At 44.1% G+C, this 21,691-nt stretch overlaps 1 protein-coding gene across 1 annotated transcript in view; it reads right to left on the bottom strand.

The window, feature by feature from the left end:
* The window catches only part of LOC149440761 (poliovirus receptor-like), a 91,775-nt gene extending 70,744 nt beyond the window's left edge, over positions 1-21,031 (bottom strand). Inside the window, exons 1-3 of the mRNA XM_089658172.1 lie at positions 20,859-21,031; positions 9,908-10,267; positions 6,194-6,520 (exon numbers count right to left, since the gene is read on the bottom strand). Of these exons, the coding sequence (XP_089514298.1) occupies positions 6,194-6,520; positions 9,908-10,267; positions 20,859-20,946 (775 nt within the window). The 5' untranslated portion in view covers positions 20,947-21,031. The remainder of the gene's footprint in view (positions 1-6,193; positions 6,521-9,907; positions 10,268-20,858) is intronic.
* Between the last annotated feature and the right edge of the window lie 660 nt (positions 21,032-21,691).

The raw sequence follows: 21,691 nt of genomic DNA, 5'->3' as shown, positions 1-21,691 counted from the left end.
TAGTGACCGCGCATGCACGCCGCATCGCCGCCATTTTACCGGAGGATGAGCGAACTGCGCATGCGCGGTCTGGTCCGCGCCATTTTCCATTGGATTTTAGCCGTGATCTCAGCTGTAAGGCTGTGTGAATCGAGAGTATATGTTACAAGCCCGATCTATTACAGAGAAGATGTTGCCCTATATGCAGGATCCTAATAAGCATATACAGTCATGGCCGAAATTGTTGGCACCCTTGATATTTCTCCAGGAAATCATGTATTTCTCACGAAACGTATTGCATTAACACATGTTTTGCTATACACATGTTTATTCCCTTTGTGTGTATTGGGACAAAACAAAAAAAGGGAGGAAAGAAAGCAAATTCGACATAATGTCACACAAACCTCCAAAAATGGGCTGGACAAAAGTATTGGCACCCTTTCACAACTGCGGATAAATAAGAATGTTACAAGCATGTGATGCTCCTGTAAACTCACCTGGGGCAAGTAACAGGTGTGGGCAATATAGAAATCACACCTGAAAGCAGATAAAAAGGAGAGACGTTCACTTAACCTTTGCATTGTGTGTCTGTCTGTGCCACACTAAGCATGGACAACAGAAAGAGGAGACGAGAACTGTCTGAGGACCTGAGAACCAAAATTGTGGCAAAATATCAACAATCTCAAGGTTACAAGTCCATCTCCAGAGAACTAGATTTGCCTTTGTCCACAGTGCGCAACATTATCAAGAAGTTTGCAACCCATGGCACTGTAGCTAATCTCCCTGGTCGTGGACGGATGAGGAAAATTGATGAAAGATTGCAACGCAGAATAGTCCGGATGGTGGATAAGCAGCCCCAAACATGTTCCAAAGACATTCAAGCTGTCCTGCAGGCTCAGGGAGCATCAGTGTCAGCGCGAACTATCCGTCGACATTTAAATGAAATGAAACGCTATGGCAGGAGACCCAGGAGGACCCCACTGCTGACACAGAGACATAAAAAAGCAAGACTACAGTTTGCCAAAATGTACTTGAGTAAGCCAAAAGCCTTCTGGGAAAACGTCTTGTGGACAGATGAGACCAAGATAGAGCTTTTCGGTAAAGCACATCATTCTACTGTTTACCGAAAACGGAATGAGGCCTACAAAGAACAAAACACAGTACCTACGGTAAAATATGGTGGAGGTTCAATGATGTTTTGGGGTTGTTTTGCTGCCTCTGGCACTGGGTGCCTTGACTGTGTGCAAGGCATCATGAAATCTGAGGATTACCAAAGGATTTTGGGTCGCACTGTAGGGCCCAGTGTCAGAAAGCTGGGTTTGCGTCCAAGATCCTGGGTCTTCCAGCAGGACAATGACCCCAAACATACGTCAAAAAGCACTCAGAAATGGATGGCAAAGAAGCGCTGGAGAGTTCTGAAGTGGCCAGCAATGAGCCCAGATCTAAATCCCATTGAACACCTGTGGAGAGATCTTAAAATTGCTGTTGGGAAAAGGTGTCCTTCCAATAAGAGAGACCTGGAGCTGTTTGCAAAGGAAGAGTGGTCCAAAATTCCGGGTGAGAGGTGTCAGAAGCTTATTGATGGTTATAGGAAGCGACTGATTTCAGTTATGTTTTCCAAAGGGTGTGCAACCAAATATTAAGTTAAGGGTGCCAATACTTTTGTCCAGCCCATTTTTGGGGTTTTGTGTGACATTATGTCATATTTGCTTTTCTGCCTCTGTTTTATATTTGTTCCAATACATACAAAGGGAATAAACATGTGTATAGCAAAACATGTGTTAATGCAATACCTTTTTTGTGTGAAATACTTGATTTTCAGGAAAAATATCAAGGGTGCCAACAATTTCGGCCATGACTGTAAATGTGGGACATAGCCTCAGATAGGCTGGTGAATCCGCTATCAATTAACCACTTGCTGCCCAGCCACTGTACATATACGGCGGCAGGGCGGCACTCACAGGCAAAACCACGTTTTAAAACATGTGTTTTGTAAACAAATAGGGGGCGCGCGCAAGGCGCGCTGACGCCCTATCTGTCCCGCCGATCACCGCCGCAGATATGAGTCGCCGGGTCACAGCCGCTCCTTAGCGGCTGTTTCCCGGCGATCGGCGGCAAACAGTGACAGACAGCACAGCTGCAGTAGCTGTGCTGTCTGTCACTTCCCTGTCAGCTCGAGGATGAGCTGATCGAGAAAGAACAGTTTCTCTTTCTCGATCAGCCTTGTCCCGTCCAGTACACACCCCCGCCCCCTAGTAAAACACTCCCCTCACTCCTATAACCCTTCCCTGCTAAATAAAGTTAACCCCTTCCTCCCCATTGCCATTAGTACAGTGTCAGTGGTTTTTTTTTTTTGCACTGATCACTGTATTAGTGTTTTTGGGGATGTCAGTGACCCCAAGTCAGTACTCCCCAATGTCAGAATGTCTGCCGCAGTCCCGCCATAAGTCGCTGGTCGCTGCCATAAGTCACTGATCGCCGCCATAATTCGCTGATAGCCGCCATTATTAGTATAAAAAAAAACCTAAAAATCCCAGTATCTTTCCCGCCATTTGTAAACGCTATAACCTTCACGTAAACCAATTAATTTACATGTATTGGGATTTTTTTTTAGCAAAGACATGTCGCAGAATGCATTTTGGCAGAAATTTATGACTAAATTTGATTTTTGCATTTTTTTTTACTGGACATGTTTTATAGCAAAAAGTCCAAAATATTGTTTTTTTTCCCTCAAAATTGTCAGCCTTTTTTTTTATAGCACAAAAAATAAAAACCGCACAGGCGATCAAATACCACCGAAAGAAAGCTCAATTTGTGGGGAAAAAAAGGATGTAAATTTCATTTTATGTACCGTATTGCATGACCGCGCAATTGTCCGTTAAACTAGCGCAGCGCTGTATAGCTATAACGCTATAGACGCTATAACTTTCACACAAAGCAATCAATATACACTTATTGGGATTTTTTTTACCAAAAACATGGAGCAGAATACATTTTGGCCTAAATTTATAACCAACTTTGAGTTTACTATATATTTTTTATAGCTGAAAGTAAAAAATATTGTTTTTCTTCAAAATTTTTGGCCTTCTTTTGTTTATAGCGTGAAAAATAAAAAGCGCACAGGTGATCAAATTACACCGAAAGAAAGCTCTATTTGTGTGAAAAAAAGGACGTAAATTTAATTTGGGTGCAGCATTGCATGGCCGTGTAATTATCAGTTGAATTAGTGCAGCGCCGAGTAGCAAAAAGAGGCGTGGTCATTAAGGGGGGTAAATCTTCTGGAGCTCAAGTGGTTAAGTGGCATTTGGGAGGTATAATCCCAGGAGGATAAAAAATTGACATGGCTAAAAAAATGAAAAAAATGCACATATATAGCAGCACCCCCCATGAAATAAATATGGGAAGTGCTAACTGGATAGTACATAGCACATGTACTAAATGTACTAAAAAGGCAATATATAAATCACATGTAAATATATGTAAAATTATAATGTTAAAAATGAAATACAAGATCCAATGTAAAAAAGGGTCACTAATGGCTGCAAAAAGTGATCAATGTATTCTCCGATCTTTGAGCACAAAGACCCTGCGCCGCTGACAATGGGTCTGCCAGGTGGTTTTACAGGGTCTTTATGGATTTTTATGGAATTTTACATGCTTTTATAGGTGTCCATTAATCTTAGTCCTCATTAAGTTTATCTTATATTCCTGTCTATTCTATTCTTTTATTGTTGGAGCTACTTTTTTATATTGGACACTTGGTTTTACGTTATATTTTTATATGGGTTTATCATGTATTTTTAATTTTACTTCTATGGATTTTTTTAGTCTAGTCTATTTTATATCTGACATTTCCACCATTTTACCATTATAATGTCACTATACTACTGTTTGATTATACATGTTTGTGGTCCCGAACGTCCCTTTTTTACATTGGATCTTGTATTTCATTTTTAACATTATAATTTTACATATATTTACATGTGATTTATATATTGCCTTTTTAGTACTTTTAGTACATGTGCTATGTACAATCCAGTTAGCACTTCCCATATTTATTTCATGGGGGGTGCTGCTATATATGTGCATTTTTTTTAGCCATGACAATTTTTTATCCTCCTGGGATTATACCTCCCAAATGCCACTCAATTGATAGCGGATTCACCAGCCTATCTGAGGCTATGTCCCACATTTATATCCTTATTAGGATCCTGCATATAGGGCAACATCTTCTCTGTAATAGATCAGGCTTGTAACATATACTCTCGATTCACAGAGCCCTACAGCTGTGATCATGGCTAAGATCCAATGGAAAATGGCGCGGACCAGACCGCGCATGCACAGTTCGCTCGTCCTCTGGTAAAATGGCGGTGATGCGGTGTGCATGCGCCGTCACTATATATATCGGCGATCATCATTGCAGCAGTGTTGATCCCCCTCTGAAGATGTGCTTTAGGACGAAAGGCCTCAGGAGGCTCAACACGCTGTGACGTCACGCTGCCGGAGCCACGAGCTGGTCCGGCGGCCATCTTAAAGAAGGGTCAGTCTCTCTCCTTTGTATTTTAACCTATTATATTGTCATTAAAGAATATTGGGAATATACTACACTATGGGCATTTTTTCTATGGCATCTTTATGGAGCTATTGAGTGGCAGAGCCAGTGGAAGTTCTTTGATGAAGGATACAGTATCCAGAGGAAGGGAATCCCTTTAAACAGGTTGTAGACCCATCTACCCTAAAGGAGACCTCTGGAGACACAACCCTCACCTACGTCCCGCTGTGCTGCCCATTTCCCAGAAGGAGGACCTCTACCTACCATACCTCTTCAAGAGGTGGATTTATTTATGCGCATACTCTATGCACATCTGGTAAGTGCGCAATTTTACCGGTTTTCCCGGGCACCATTATCTTGATCTTCTGGCTCACTCGGCTGTCATTACCACATTTATCCATGAACTTATTCATACTAAAGTTCTCACTGTGACTTACCATTTAGCGCTGCATTTTATTATATGCTTTGTATTTGAAGGTTTCATTTGGTTACCTTGAGGTGCTAGCTGCTACACTGGGAAGGAGTCACTTTATTTCATTATCACTTGTCTTGATTGTAGACTTTGACAATGATACATCCACCTCCTGGAGAGTGTCCTGCACTTGTCTGGATGTTGTGAATGGATTTTTCTTTACCATAGAGAGGATCCTGCGATCATCCACCACTGTTGTCTTCCGTGGACAACCATGCGTTTGTATGTTGCTGAGCTCACCAGTGCATTCTCCTTTCCTCAGAATGTACCAAACTGTTGATTTAGCCGCTCCTGATGTTGCTACTATCTCTCTGATGGCTTTGTTTTGCTTTTGAAGCCTTACAATGGCCTGTTTCAGTTACATGGACAGCTCCTTTGAACACATGATGTAGGTTCACAGCAATAGATTCCAAATGCAAATACCACACTTAGAATCAAGTCCAGACCTTTTACCTGCTTAATTGATGAAGAAATAACGAAGTAGTCCACACCTGGCCATGAAACAACTTTTGATTAAATTGTCCAATTACTTTTTGTCCTTGGAAAATGGGGGGATGGCTATTCTTAAGAGCTGTAATTTCTAAACCCTCCCTCCAATTTGGATGTACATACCCTCAAATTAAAGCTGAGTGTACACTTTCCTCCCATATCCATTATATAACTATAGCTTGAATATGTTTAGGTAAATACCTGAAAAAAAACTAAAATTGTGCCCGTGTCCAAATATATATGAACCTAACTGGACTTCCTGGAATCCATTTACCTTTTAGCTCAAACATACATGCATGCAGGAGAGTGTGCTTAGCTGAGACAATCTCTCCCCTCCTGAAGACTCCTGGGATGTATGACATTATTTGCCTAGGCAAGAAACCAGGAAGTAACTGGAGAAATGTAAAAAAAAAGTTTAAATAAGTAAATACGATATTCTTTCCTATGTATTTACTAATGCTAGCAGCATGAAGATTAAAAATAATAAATGTTCACAGCATTCAGTTCCCCCATGCCTTCACGTGGACACAACTGCTGCTTGCAATTTGGCAGCCTTGTGAAGCACTGAATAGGACTGCCTGCACAAGGATGCTTTATATTGTCTATCAACAATTGAATAATAATAAACAAAATGGAATTATATTAGACCCATGCAGGGATCTTGTTATTTTCTTTGAACATATTGAAGTACAGTCAGTTACCTTTCACTGTAACAGTAAAATTCTGGGCATAGTCACGCTCCAAGGATCTGTGACTGACGATGCAGGAATATTTGTCTCCATTTTCATGTAGGCTCGATGGTTTCACAAACATACGGCTGGTTACATCAAACGTCCCATCATCCGCCTCTGTGGGCACGCTGTTACAAGTATCTCTGTCCAAGGCCGTTATCTCAGAGGAGGCACTGCGCTTCTCCCATCGAATTTTCACAGATTCGGGATAGAACTTGTGAATATCACATGTAACAGATTGCTCATTGCCAAGTTCAATCATCACTTTGTAAGAAGACAAAGACACAATTGGCCTCGCTGGGAAAATCAAATAATCAAAATTAGCCATACTCATTGCACACATGCATCATAAGTAGTGTAATGTACGCAAGTAAAATCATATTTGGTATAATCCAGGGGTGGGCAAACTTTTTGACTCAAGGGCCGCAATGGGTTCATATATTGGACCCGGGGGCCGGACCAAGAGTAGATGAATTATGTGTATGTGTCATCCATAGTAAGTATAGTAATATTCCCCCATAGTAAGCATAGTAATTAATCCCCCATATAGTAATTCATCCCCCATAGTAATTCATCCCCCATATAGTAATTCATCCCCCATATAGTAATTCATCCCCCATAGTAATTCATCCCCCATATAGTAATTCATCCCCCATAGTAATTCATCCCCCCAATAGTAATTCATCCCCCCTATAGTAATTCATCCCCCATAGTAATTCATCCCCCATATAGTAATTCATCCCCCATATAGCAATTCATCCCCCATAGTAATTCATCCCCCATATAGTAATTCATCCCCCCTATAGTAATTCATCCCCCATAGTAATTCATCCCCCATATAGTAATTCATCCCCATATAGTAATTCATCCCCCATATAGTAATTCATCCCCCATATAGTAATTCATCCCCATATAGTAATTCATCCCCATATAGTAATTCATCCCCCATATAGTAATTCATCCCCCATAGTAATTCATCCCCCATATAGTAATTCATCCCCCATATAGTAATTCATCCCCCATAGTAATTCATCCCCCATATAGTAATACATCCCCCATAGTAATTCATCCCCATATAGTAATTCATCCCCATATAGTAATTCATCCCCCATAGTAATTCATCCCCCATAGTAATTCATCCCCCATATAGTAATACATCCCCCATAGTAATTCATCCCCCATAGTAATTCATCCCCCATATAGTAATTCATCCCCCATATAGTAATTCATCCCCATATAGTAATTCATTCCCCATATTAATTCATCCCCCATATTAAGTCCCCAAGTCCCCCCTGTGTCAATTCACTTACCTTTGCTCCGCGCGTTCCTCTCGCCGTGTCCCGCGCCGTTCCGGTGCAGCATGCAAATCTGTCTCCTATGAGGATCTGTCCCCCTCGACGTATCTGCGCATGTGCCAGTTTCAGGCATTAGCAGCCAATCGGCGATCTCCGGCACATGCGCAGATACGTCGAGGGGGACAGATCCTCATAGGAGACAGATTTTCATGCTACACCGGAACGGCGCGGGACACGGAGAGAGGAACGCGCGGAGCAAAGGTAAGTGAATTGACACAGGGGGGACTTGGGGACTTCAGGGCGGACTGTGAGAGGAGCCTAGCTCCGCGGGCCGGATTAAAAGGTCCGCCGGGCCGTATACGGCCCGCGGGCCGTAGTTTGCCCATTGCTGGTATAATCCATATTATAAATTAAAAAAAAAAGAAGAAGTCATTCTGCTGTAGAATGGATCCCCTTCCTCCTTCTTGTGGCCATGAGTTCTGGCCATCTTGATCTTGGTAAGGGGACTTCCTTTCCTCATCTAATGCACACAGCAGGAGTCACTCATGCACAAAGTCACGGGCTATTATGAACCTTTGTGCATTTTCTACATTGGCCCAGGGCTGTCCTAATAGCATTATGGGCCCCTGAGCAGGGCTGCTGTTAGAAACCATGGGGCCCCATACAGCCAACCCTCCCCCCCCCAAAAAAAAACACAGCTTACTATGCTTCAGTTATGAATGAACACAGTGAGTGATCAGCACCAATCACTCATTGTGTTCATTCAGGAAAGGATTGGGCTGGTAAATGTGGCATATTTACTGGACCTTTCCCCCACTCTCCATCCTGAAGGATCCTATTGTGTGCTTGCAGCTGCCGGTGGGAATGAGAAAAAGGAAGTCTGCAGCACCGCAGGGGTGGGGGTTTTGGGTGCAGGGGAGGGGCCCCACCCATCACCCTCCCTGCCCACATCCGATTCATCCAGCTGCCTGGGCCCCCCTGACTCCATACAGGAGGACTGGTGGTACCCCCTTATTTATGACCCTGCCCATGAGCAATGTAATGCACTGGGGCCCCTACCAACCTTCCTCAATTTATGCACCTACTCTCAATAATTAAAGTATAAATAGTTGATAGAATTAAACATTTTATTTATTAGTACCTTTAATAAAATCTATTTTAAACAATAAGAAAACACCATAAATCAAAGACTAGTCAAAACAAAGGGCACAGTACAGGGGGGAGGCAGAAGGACACAGTACAGGGGGGATCAGGAGGGCACAATACTGGGATCAGGAGGGCACAATACTGGGATAAGGAGGGCACAGTACAGGGGGGGGGGGTCAGGAGGGCACTATACTGGAACCAGGAGGGCACAGTACAGGGGGATCAGGAGGGCACAATACTGGGATCAGGAGGGCACAGTACAGGGGAGATCAGGAAGACACAATACTGGGATTAGGAGGGCATAGTACAGGTTTCGGGACACGCCTTAAAGTGTGACTGTCCCGGGCAAATCCAGGACAGTTGACAAGTATAATGTAATTCAAAATTATCATGGGGCTCTCAATGCACCTGGGGCCCCTGGGCAGTGCCCATGTATTAAGACAACCCTGCATAGAACAGTAGTCTGGCTCTACCAGCTGACCATAGAGTACAGCACTTCAGCTCCAGGAGCTGGAGTTAAAGTGGTTTTAAAGCCTAAATATTTTTTACTTTAAAGCATTTCTGGCATTAACCACCTCCATACCGGATACTTTCACCCCCTTCCTGCCCAGGCCAATTTATTACAATAATAATAATTATTGTTATTATTATTAATAATTATTATTATTTCAGCAGCTGAAATTAAAGTGATACTAAAGGCATATATAATTTTTTTTAAAAAATAACAAACATGTCTATACTTACCTGCTGTAATAGTTTTGCACAGAGCAGCCCGAATTCTCCTCTTCTCGGGTCCCCCGTCGGCACTCCTGGCCCCTCCCTCCTGTCAGGTGCCCCCATAGCAAGCAGCTTGCTATGGGGGCACTCACTCCTGAGCTATGACTCTGCCCTGCACCCTCTCTCCTCTCAATGGCTCACTGGCTGTGATTGGCAGCCGTGGGAGCCAATGGTTCCGCTGCTTTTCTCGGCCAATGAGGAGAGGGATTCCCGGGATAGTCGAGACTCCAGTGCACATCACTGGATCAAGAGGGGGCTTAGGTGAGTATTATGGGGGGGGGGGGAGGATAGTAGGGGGGATGATGCACAGAGAATGTTTTTTATCTTCATGCATAGGATTCATGAAGGTAAAGAACTTTGAGGCTTTACAACCACTTTAGGTTTTTCGTTTTTCTTTTTAGTAATAAATATATATTATCTTTAAGGTATTAATCTCATGGAAATATTATTCAGTATTCTCACTTACCTGACACCTCCACTTTGCGAGTTGCTATGAGCTTGTTCCCTGCAACAAACACATTACAGATGTACTCCCCTTCATCACTTTTCTGGACATTGTACAGGGTGAGACTGGCGTTGCCCCTTTTAAATCCTTTCCCTTCAACACTAGACTTCAGTCTATATGGTGTATGGCGGCCATTTGTAAGCAGATATACTCTTTGTTCACTTCCATTCAATGACCTAATTTCCCAGCGCACAGAATCCGTAGACTGATCCAGAACCAGATCCCTTAGTGGTTGATCTTTGTCAATTAGCACACAAGGAATTGTCACATTCTGTCCCAGTATCGCATCAACAGGTGACGGACTATCGATGATCTTTAATGCTGAAAGGTAAAACAGACAAACGTTAACATACTAAAGCAAGCTATTGACATGAAGGTGCCAGTCAGAATTTATAAAGCAAAAAAAAGCCAAATGGCCTTCCTCTTCTGTGATGCCCTTAAAATATACATGTATCTCCTAAAGCAGGGGTCCAGGGGCATATGTGGGGAAAGCAGGTGTGGGGATGCGCGCTGTACCAGGTGACACCTTTTGCACGGGGTGACACTGGACCCGCTCCACCAGGGGCACACTGACCGAGAGCCCAGGGACACTACAGGGCCCCATGAGAGGCTCAGTCTGTCCCTGTATGTGCCGCTGCTGAAATAAGCAAGCCTTGAGGGGACGGACAGTGAGGCAGGCACTCCTCCTCGGAGTTTCAGCAGAGGGGCGGGTCCACATCCCTGTCATGGGTGCTGAAGTCGGAGAGCTGGAGGGGCGGGCAGAGTATGCAGCAGGTCAGTGTGTAATCCCCGGACCCTGGTGACAGCACTGCAGCTTGCTGTAGTAGGTGGGGGGGAGAGGGGGGGAGAAAGAGGGTGGAGAGAGAGAGAGTGTCACCAAGTGTTCCGGCACCGAGTGACAGCAATCCCAGGGACGCCCCTGCATGGGTCTCGAAACTATTTAAACAAAGAGCCAATTTACTGTCTTTCAGGCTTTTCGGGGGCCAGACCGTGGACACTCTGAGTAGAAAATGTCCTGGCATCACTGAGGTTTAACAATGCACCAACTTTCGTATCAGGTGGAGGAGTATTTGGTGTTATTGGAAGGAATAGTGCTCCATCCTGGAAGGAATAGTGCCCCATCATTGGTGTCAGTGGAAGGAATAGTGCCCCATCCTTGGCGTCAGCGGAAGGAATAGTTGCCCATCCTTTGTGTTAGTAGAAGGAATGGTGCCCCATCCTTGGTGTCAGTGGAAGGAATGGTGCCCCATCCTTGGTGTCAGTGGAAGGAATAGTGCCCCATCCTTGGTGTCAGTGGAAGGAATAGTGCCCCATCATTGGTGTCAGTGGAAGGAATAATGCCCTATCCTTGGTATTAGTAGAAGGAATAGGGCCTCATTGTTGGTGTCAGTGACAAAAAAGTATGCCCCATTGTAGGTATCAGTGGGAGGGATATTGCCCCAAGGGCAGGATAAATGCATCCAGCCCCATGGTCACAGTTTGGAGACCACTGTCCTAAAGAAACACTCCCTGGGTCTATGTATAAAAAACTAGATGGGGTTGAGGAGCATAAGAAATACATACTGCACGTAACACCCTGCTACAATGTCAGTGCAGGATGTTAGAACAGACACAAGATGGCAGTGTCCTGCAGTTCAGTAACACTCACATTCTGGGAAGAAAAAAAGTCTTATGGACATTACATGCTGCATTGCAGAACTTTGCTGGAGAGGGTAGTGTCAAAGGACTACAATTCCCAGAGGAGCTGGTGTGGGGGGCGGGGACTGATATATACAGAAGCCCAAGAGATTGGACAGGAAGTGAGAGAGGAGAGAGCTGGAGCTGTTTGGGCCGCCAAAGTATCAGACCAGGCTGTAGAGTGAGAGAGAAGGGGAGCCAGGAGGGATCGCTGACCACCAGCATCACCAGCTTTTAGAGAGAGACATCCTGTCAGCAGGCATCTCAGAGTGCTGTGACCAGACCAAGTGCTGCAGTGGGGATCGGAGAACCGTTGGGGTCCGTCATCCGCTGAGAGAGACCGCCAGGACCTGCTGGAAGCCATAGATCAGATGAGAAAGTCCCATATACCAGCCAGACCAGTGATCACTGACATCTCTTTCTAATCTACCAGTTCCCTACACACAGTGGTGGACACGGAAACTAGTTAACACGTGTTGTTGCCTAGTTCCCCTGGCCTATGACTACACACACATTCTAAGCCTAATTCAACCAATTCACAGCATTGTTTCTCTGACCATCAGCCCACCCTTTCAAAGGAACATTTGTCACCACTGCCATAGGCTGTTGCAAGCCTGGAGTGGAGTTACACCTTGCCTAGTGCATTTAAAGAAACATCAAGTCAAGTGCCACTTAAATGGATAGCAGGTAAATCCTCCTTTGTTACCTTAAATCCTTTAAGTGACTGCCCCTTTACTTTCTTCAACTCGAGAGGCCTGATTCTCTGTTGTGCTCCAATAAGCGCATAGAAGGTTATTTTGAGTATTTAAAAGGAGGTTAACTCCCCCAATTAAAATAGATTTTTTTCTATCTCAGATTTATACCTTGCCCTCAGGTTCTGAGGGTCCAAATTGAGCTAAATCTACCATTTGAAATTTTTACTTGCTCATTTTTGGGACCGGAAAAAAACAAACACCTCAGACTTGAGGCTTTGAGGTAAATTCTGATAAGCAGGCCTGCCAGTATTGATTGATACTTTGTTGTATGTGTCATTTCTTTGCTTAACCGCCTTCCGCCTGCCATATAGTACAATGACGGGTGCAAGGTGGTTCTCTCGTTCTGGGAGGACGTCATATGACGTCCTCCCATTCTCACCGTGCATGCGCTGCTCCAGGAGCACGCAGCTCGCTGATCGGTGGTGCGCTGTGTCCCTCGGACACAACGGATCACCGATCCATGGAAAGAGCTCGGCTCGGTCATGTGTCGGCTCGGTCATGTGATCAGCTGTGTTCAATCACAGCTGATCGCATGTAAACAGGGAAATGCTGGTTATCAGCATTTCTCTCCTCACAAGCTGTCACGCTGACAGAGGAGAGCCGGTAATCGGCATTCCTCAGAGGGGTCATGTACACAGATTATCAGAGCACTGATGATCAGTGTGCCCTGATGATCTGTGTAGCCCCAGCAGTGCCACCTGTCAGTGTCCCATCAGTGCCAGCTCTCAGTGCTCATCCATGCCACCTGCCAGTGCTCATCAGTGCCACATCAATGCCACATATCAGTGCCTACCAGTACACATCAATGCCACATATCAATGCTCATCTGAGCTGCCTTTTAGTGCCACCTATCAATGCCAGTCAGTGCTGCCAATCAGTGCTACCTATCAGTGCCAGTCAGTGTCGCCTATCAGTGCCCGTCAGTGCCGCCTAACAGTGCCAGTCAGTGCCACCTAACAGTGCCAGTCAGTGCTGCCTATCAGGGCCAGTCATTGCCACCTATCAGGGCCACAGATCAGTGCCATATATCACTGCTGCCTTTCAGTGTCCATCAGTGATGCCTGTCAATGCCCATCAGTGCCACCTACCAGTGCCTCCTCATCAGTGCCTATCAGTGCCCATCACTGCAGCCTCATTAGCACACATCAGTGAAGGAAAAAATCACTTATTTACAAAATTTTATAACAAAAACTAAGAAAAAACATAATTTTTTTCAAAATTTTCAGTGGTTTTTGGTTTGTTTAAGAAAAAATAAAAAAACCCGAGGTGATTAAATACCACCAAAATAAAGCTCTATCTGTCATAAAAAAAAATGATAAAAATTTCATATGGGTACAGTGTTGCATGACCGCGCAATTGTCATTCAAAATGTGACAGCACTGTAGCTTGAAATTGGCATGGACAGGAAGGGGGTATAAGTGCCCTGTAGGCTAGTGGTTAAAGTGGTTAAGAGTGATAACTACCGTTGCATGCACACACATTGTTTTATGTTGTCTACTGTGCTTGCAGCCAAGTTTATCATAAACTGGATCCCTGGGTCCTTTTTAACAAGATAGATTCCTGTGTGACCCCCTTTATCTGGAGAGGTGCCTTTCCCCGCCTTGTGAAATCTACATTGCAACTACCTGCCATTATGGGGGGTCTGGCCCTCCCGAGCTTTCAAACATACTATTGGGCGGCAATGCTGGTGTCAGTGTATTGGTGTTTTGGGGGCTTTAGGTCCAATACTGCTGTCTGTTTAGAAGCAGCTTGCTTAGCCACTTGCCGCCCAGCCACTGTAGAAATACGGTGGCAGGGCGGCACTGGCAGGCAAAACCACATTTTAAAACATGTGTTTTGTAAACAAAAAGGGGACACGCGAGGCGCGCCGCCGCCCTATCTGTCCCACCGATCACCGCCGCGGATGTCAGTCGCCGGGTCACAGCCGGTCCTTAGCGGCTGTTTCCCGGCGATCGGCAGTAAACAGTGACAGAGAGCACAGCTGCAGTGGCTGTGCTGTCTGTCACTTCCTTGTCAGCTCGAGGACGAGCTGATCGAGACAGAAGAGTTTCTCTCTCTCGATCAGCGGTGTCCTGTGCAGCACACCCCCCCCCCCCGCCCCCTAGTAAAACACTCCCCTCACTCAGATAACCCTTCCCTGCAAAATAAAGTTAACCTCTTCCTCCCCAGTGCCATTAGTACAGTGTCAGTGTTTTTCTTTTTGCACTAATCACTGTATTAGTGTTTTTGTGGATGTCAGTGACCCCAAGTCAGTACCCCCCAATGTCAGAATGTCCGCCGCAGTCCCGCCATAAGTCGCTGGTCGCTGCCATAAGTCCCTGATCGCCGCCATTATTAGTATAAAAAAACCCCTAAAAATCCCAGTATCTTTCCCGCCATTTGTAAACGCTATAACTTTCACGTAAACCAATTAATTTACATGTATTGGTTTTTTTTTTAGCAAAGACAGAAATTTATGACTAAATTTGATTTTTGCATTTTTTTTGTACTGGACATGTTTTATAGCAAAAAGTCCAAAATATTGTTTTTTTTTCCTCAAAATTGTCAGCCTTTTTTTTATAGCGCAAAAAATAAAACAGGTGATCAAATACCACCTAAAGAAAGCTCAATTTGTAGGGAAAAAAAGGATGAAAATTTCATTTATGTATCGTATTGCATGACCGCGCAATTGTCCATTAAACTAGCGCAGCGCTGTATAGCAGAAAAATGGCGTAAGTTGCAGTATCTATACCATAGTTTGTAGACGCTATAACTTCCACACAAAGCAATCAATATACACTCATTGGGATTTTTTTTACCAAAAACATGTAACAGAATACATTTTGGCCTAAATTTATAACCAACTTTGAGTTTACTATATATTTTTTTATAGCTGAAAATAATAAATATTGTTTTTCTTCAAAATTTTTGGCCTTTTTTTGTTTATAGGGTGAAAAATAAAAAGCGCACAGATGATCAAATACCACCGAAAGAAAGCTCTATTTGTGTGAAAAAAAGGACGTAAATTTCGTTTGGGTGCAGCATTGCATGACCGCGCAATTATCAGTTGAATTAGTGTAGCGCCGAGTAGCAAAAAGAGGCGTGGTCATTAAGGGGGGTAAATCCTCCTGAGCTCAAGTGGTTAGGATCCCTAGCTGATCTTCATAACATTCCTTACCGGGAATGTAGAGCTTATGATACTATTCCAGGGCTGAGACAAGCTACAGTACATTACGAATATGGGCATCAGCGGTTTTTTCAACCTGATCATATTTCTCCGGCTCAACCTTGATGGGGAATCCTTCACTCTCTCACTTCTGTTCCATTCCTGATCCACACCTCTGGGCAAGATAAGGTATTAGGACCGTAGCTGAAGTTATGCATTCTGGGGTATTACTACCATTCTTACGGGTATCCCTGAAATTCCATCTCCCTCGGGGGATGCTCTTCTCGTACTTCAAACTGAGACATGCGGCCAGAGCTCATTTCCCACAACGTCCTATCCTCCAGAAGGACCTCATTGAGGAGCTGCCGACTCAAGGCGACTTAAAAAAAACATTGTCTGTCCTATATGGAGTATTTCTTGGTATTAATTCACCCAAGATCGAGAAGTTATGGGACACATGGAAGGAGGATATCCATTCTTTGGACGAGGAGGACTGGGTGAAGGCTTTGGAACAGGGTCCCAAGCTGGTTATGTTCTCCAGGGATAAATGTATACAGGTTAAGTTTTTACATAGGGTTTATTACACCCCCTTGACACTTTCTCGGATATATCCGGAGTGGGATAATATTTGCCCTCATTGCCGGCTACATCCGGGAACCTTTTTACACTTGTTCTGGACATGCCCTAGAATTGTTCCCTTTTGGTCTGATGTTTTTGATTAATGTACGGTTGCAGCTGCCCCTAACCCTTTCACCTGCGTTGGTATTGCTGGGGCTTCATGATGATGCACAATGGTCCCACCGCTTGAAATTGTTGATATCTTACCTCCTGTATTATGCCAAAAAAGAGATTCTATTAAATTGGAACTCAGGGGACCCTCATCCTGGGAATCAGCCGTAGATGCGGCCCTTCCAATGTGCAAGCTCACCTATGTAAATAGGTGAAATACCGGAAATACGATAAGGTATGTCTCCCCTGGACATCTCGCTAAGGGTCTATGACCCTTATATGGCCTTATATGGCCTATGTGGGTTTATGATAACATTTGCTTTTCTCCCTCCCCTCCCCACTTTTTCCTCCCCACTTCCTGTCCACTGCGTGGTACTATTAGTCACAATTAGCAAATACATGTAACCATTGGTCACACTGGTGCCTCCTGGTAGCCCAGTCAGCAAGTTATACTCACCATGCCCCCCTCCCCTTTGTGAGAGCCCACAATGAGTAAGCTCTAAAGTTGGATCTTGCGCAAGTAGATGCCATCAACCCTCCATGTACAGTGTTTGGGCCCATGATTGGCTGCTCAGATCCAAGCATGTCATATTGAGGATGTTAAACATACCCCCATACTCATATCTGTTTTTCTACTATATATAAAGACTCTACAAATAAACATGTTAGGCTGAAGTTTAATCTGCATATTGTAATATGGGGATTCTGATATCACCAGTCAGCCGCTTGTAAAAGTAAAAGTCTTTATTGTTCTTTCAAAACCAGGCAAACAAAACTAAACACAAACAATCCATAATTCAGGTATATTGGAATACAATGGTTAACCACCAGTATGCCAGTCCTACACCAGGGTTTAAGGTTCCCATCCACTTTGGGCTACAGGAGCTCAACAGACCATGTCTCGTTACTCAAAAGGCTGTGTACTGCTCATCTCCACCTCACAGACAGGTGCTGCCTCCTTTCTGTTCATTTTCAAGCTTTCCCTGCAGTTGGGTTAACCCTTTCAAGATCAAAGTCCCTGTAATTAGGGTTGAGCTTTTTTCCCACCCAAAGTCTCTCTGAGCCTCTGAATTATGTGTCTCAAATGAGCACCACCAATCCTGAGGGAACTGTAAATCCGTTTTCCCTGCTGCAATCAACACCTCACCCGTTATGGGAGAGAACCCCTGCGTACTCAATAGAATGTCTTATCATCCCACTTTGGGACCACACCCCAAATATATTCGGCCTTTACGTGGTTCTGCCTTTCCCCTCCCCCATCCACATGTTAATTACATTTTTAGTAAATCCTTCCTGTTTTTAAAGAGATGCCCGTAGCGAAAAGAAGAAAAAGGAAAATTGCGCAAGGCAGACATGACTAAGTTAAGAGGGGTAGGAAAGACAGGAAAGGGTTAAAGAAAAAAGGTGGGAGTTAGAATATGGGCAAGTTACCTGATTGGTGACAGGTGTGCAGTGTGGGGTCTTCAAAACCTTTGGGTGTGGATGGGAGGTTCCGGAGGCAGCACATACTTTTGAGCTAAAGTTAATGTTTGGGACCCATCGGTGGTATGGTGTGCCCAGGTGCATTCCAGTTAACTGAGGTTTAACTGGAAGGTGGAGGTTCTGCACTGCGGAGGCCTAGTTATAATATAGGTTCCACAGGGGGATATTGTTTTTTGTTTGGTGCCTTCAAAGACCAACAACTTCTCCTGTATGTTTCTGTTTTAAGGAATGTTTTGTGTGACCCTTTCCTCAGAGCCCAGTGGCGGACCACCAGGGCGCGATTGTAGTTCCGCCACTAGTGTCAGTAGGTTTTTATTTTTATTTAATTTGTTATCATTTATATTTTAATTATATAAGAAAGAAAGAACAAAAGAGAGAAAAGTTGGGAAAGAAAGAGAGAAAAGTTGGGAAAGAAAGAGAGAAAAGTTGGGAAAGTAAGAGGAAAGAAAGAGAGAAAAGTTGGGAAAGAAAGAGGAGAGAAAAGTTGGGAAAGAAAGAGAGAAAAGTTGGGAAAGAAAGAGGAAAGAAAGAGAGAAAAGTTGGGAAAGAAAGAGGGAAGAAAGAGAGAAAAGTTGGGAAAGAAAGAATGAAGAAAGAGAGAAAAGTTGGGAAAGAAAGAGAGAACAGTTGGGAAAGAAAGAGGAAAGAAAGAGAGAAAAGTTGGGAAAGAAAGAGAGAAAAGTGGGGAAAGAAAGAGAAAAGTTGGGAAAGAAAGAAGGAAGGAAGGAAAGAGAAAAGTTGGGGAAGAAAGAAGGAAGGAAGGAAAGAGAAAAGTTGAGAAAGGAAGGAAGGAAAGAGAAAAGTTGAGAAAGGAAGGAAGGAAAGAGAAAAGTTGTGAAAGAAAGAAGGAAGGAAGGAAAGAACATTTGGGAAAGAAAGAAGTAAAAAATAAATGAAAAGAAAGGTGTGAAACTAAAGGAAAGTAAGAAAGAAGAGATAGAAAGGGGGAAAGAAGGAATGAGGGAAAGAGAGCGAAAAAAGGAGGAAAAGAAGGAAGGAGGGAAAGAAGGAAAAAAAGGACGGAAGGACATAAAGAAGAAGGAAAAGAAGGAAGGAGGGAAAGAAAGAAGAAGGGAAAGAAGGAAAAAAGGAAAGAAGGATGGACAAAGGGACTGAAGCAAGGAGTGAAAGAGGAAAGGAGGGGAAAAAAGAGAGAAAGAAGAAAGGAGGAGAAAAGGGAAAGAGGGACAGAAGAAAAGAGGGAAAGAGAAAGGAAGGAAAAAGGGAAAGAAGAGAAAGAAAGGAAAAGGGGAAAGAAAGGAAAGAGGGAAAAAGGAAGGAAGAAGGGAGGGAAGGAGGAAGGAAGGGAAGGAGAGAAGGAAGGAAGGAGGGAAGAAAAGAGGAAAAAAAGAACAAAAAAGAAAAAATAAAGAAAGAAGAGATAGAAAGAAGGAATGAGGGAAAGAGCAAAAAAAGGAGGAAAAGAAGGAAAGAGGGAAAGAAAGAAGGAAAACAAGGAAGGAAGAACATAAGGAAGAAGGAAAGAGGAAAAGAAAGAAGAAGGGAAATGAAGGAAAAAAAAGAAGGAAGGAGGGAAAAAAAGGAAGGAAGGAAGGAGGGAAAGAAGGAAAGAGGTAAGGAAGCAATGAAAGAAGGACAGACGAAGGGAAAAAAGGAATGAGGGAAAGAAGTAAGGAGGAAAAAAAGAGAAAAGAAGAAGGAGGGAAAGAAGGAAGGCGCAATAGAAAGAGGGAAAGAAGGAAGGAGGGAAAGAAGGAAGGAAAGAGGGAAAGAAGGAAGGAAAGAGGGAAAGAAGGAAAGAGGGAAAAAAGGAATGGGGGAAAGAGAGAAAGAAGGAAGGAAAGAAAGAAGGAGGGAAAGAAGGAAGGATGGAAAGAAAGAAGGAAGGATGGAGGGAAACAGCAGAAAGAGAGAAAGAAAGAAGACACAAAGCCTGCGGGAAGTGTTGGCGGGGCAGACACAGGAGGAGAGGGCAGGAGGAGGAGTGGCAGAACCAGCTTTCTCTCTCCTCTCCTGTCTCTGGTAGGCAAGGACTGTCAGCACTGGGGACAGAATATGCTGACAGATGCTTTGCAGTAGCTGCAGGGAGGGGGAACCCGGTGGCAGCACTGCTGGAGGTGAGGGGGGGTGGCCTCGGGGGGTGCATACAGGAGCCCAGGACAGTATGAGATGGATTGGAGGGGCAGCCAGGGCACACAGAGGAACCGAGAAATGCACGGATCAGTTTCCTCTATGTGCCGCTCAGCCACCCCTCCAATCCAGAGAGCCCCGGTCTCCTGGGCAAATGCCCAGTGTGCCCTATGGCCAGTTCAGGCCTGCTCCTAAATGTGCACCATTCAAAAGAGGTTTACTTTTTGCAGCAGCTGGTGACCTCACTGGCGCATGCGCTCTCAAGGAACAGCATTTCTATTTTCATGCACAACCATCTCTAGGGTTTATAGAGAATGGTCAGAAAAAGAGAAAATATCCAGTGAGCGGTAGTTGTGTGGATGAAAATGCCTTGTTGATGTCAGAGGTCAGAGGATAATGGGCAGACTGGTTCCAGATGATAGAAAGGCAACCGTAAGTCAAATGACCACTCGTTACAACCAAGGTATGCAGAATACCATCTCTGAACGCACATGTCCAACCTTGAAGCAAATGGGCTACAGCAGCAGAAGACCACACTGGGTGCCACTCCTGTCAGCTAAGAACAGGAAACGGAGGCTACAATTCGCACAGGATCACCAAAATCGGACAAGAGAATATTGGTTCCCTGGTCAGACAAGCCCGTCTGGCACCAACAACCATGCCACGTTCAAAGCCACTTAAATCCCCTTTCTTCCCAATTCTGATGCTCGGTTTGAACTTCAGCAAATCGTCTTCACCACGTCTAGATGCCTAAATGCATTGAGTTGCTACCATGTGATTGGCTGATTAACAATTTGTGTTACCATGCAATTGAACAGGTGGACCTAATAAAGTGGCCGGTGAGTGTATATAGACCAAGTTGTCCGTATACATGAGGCCTAACACAAGGATAAGGACAGTAAAGTAACAATAACATACCATTAGAAGTATAACACGGAATACTACACTAGAATATGGCAGCCCTGCATAGCTCCCAGTATTCACGCTGTGACCATTAACCCTTTGCTCTTCCTGATATGCAGGATACACTCACCCATTTGCGTATGGCCCAGGAAGGGAAAGCTCATTAGAACCAGAACTTTCATTGCGGTCCCTACTTGGAACTTTCCCCCAGGACACATCTTGTTGACTTATTTCTACTGAGACCCATATGAATCGACTGAACCCCACCCTGAGAACTTGTCTTCACCGTCAACCAACTACACTGATTTCACTTTCACTTTGTCAGGACGGAATGACGTCTGCTGCTATCTACCGCCACATACAAATACTGCAGTCTCAACAAGGACTATTTAAGGCTCCGTTCACACCAATGTGTTTTTTTTAGTGCTTTTTGCAGAAACGCACTACAGTTAATTTAACATGGTTTCCTATGGGACATGTTCACAGCTATGCTTTTTTGAACTTCTGCGTTTTTGGAAAGGGTCGGGCACTTTTTTAAAAGCAAAAAGCAGCGTTTTTGCTACCAATGAGTTCAATGGAGAAGCTGCTGAAATACATGGTAGTGCATTTTTGCCACGTTTTGCATTTTTATTCTGTCCAGAAATAAAAAAAATTTCCACTTTGACAAAAAAAAAGAGCTGAACAAAGCACGGCAAAAACGTGTGTAGAAAAGAGCAAAACAAACTGCAAAGGCATCAAACACAAAATGCATATATGTGAACCAAGCCTAAATGTGTATTTCCACGTTTGCACGTTCCCATTCACATAAAAATAAAAAAAACATTCTGCTTACCTTTTGAAGTGCTTTTTACTTCCATAACCCTTATGCTGCCACTGATGAATGGCATATGTCAGCGGTGTTGAGTTTTACACAGACACATCCGGCTGCTACAGGAGACGGGAATAACTTATACATTTTACTTC

The sequence above is a fragment of the Staurois parvus genome, unplaced genomic scaffold (assembly GCF_062004578.1).
Source record: "Staurois parvus isolate SC_StPar_1 unplaced genomic scaffold, SC_StPar_1.0 ptg001054l, whole genome shotgun sequence".
Lineage (NCBI taxonomy): Eukaryota > Metazoa > Chordata > Amphibia > Anura > Ranidae > Staurois > Staurois parvus.
This window is presented reverse-complemented; position numbering and strand designations above follow the sequence as displayed.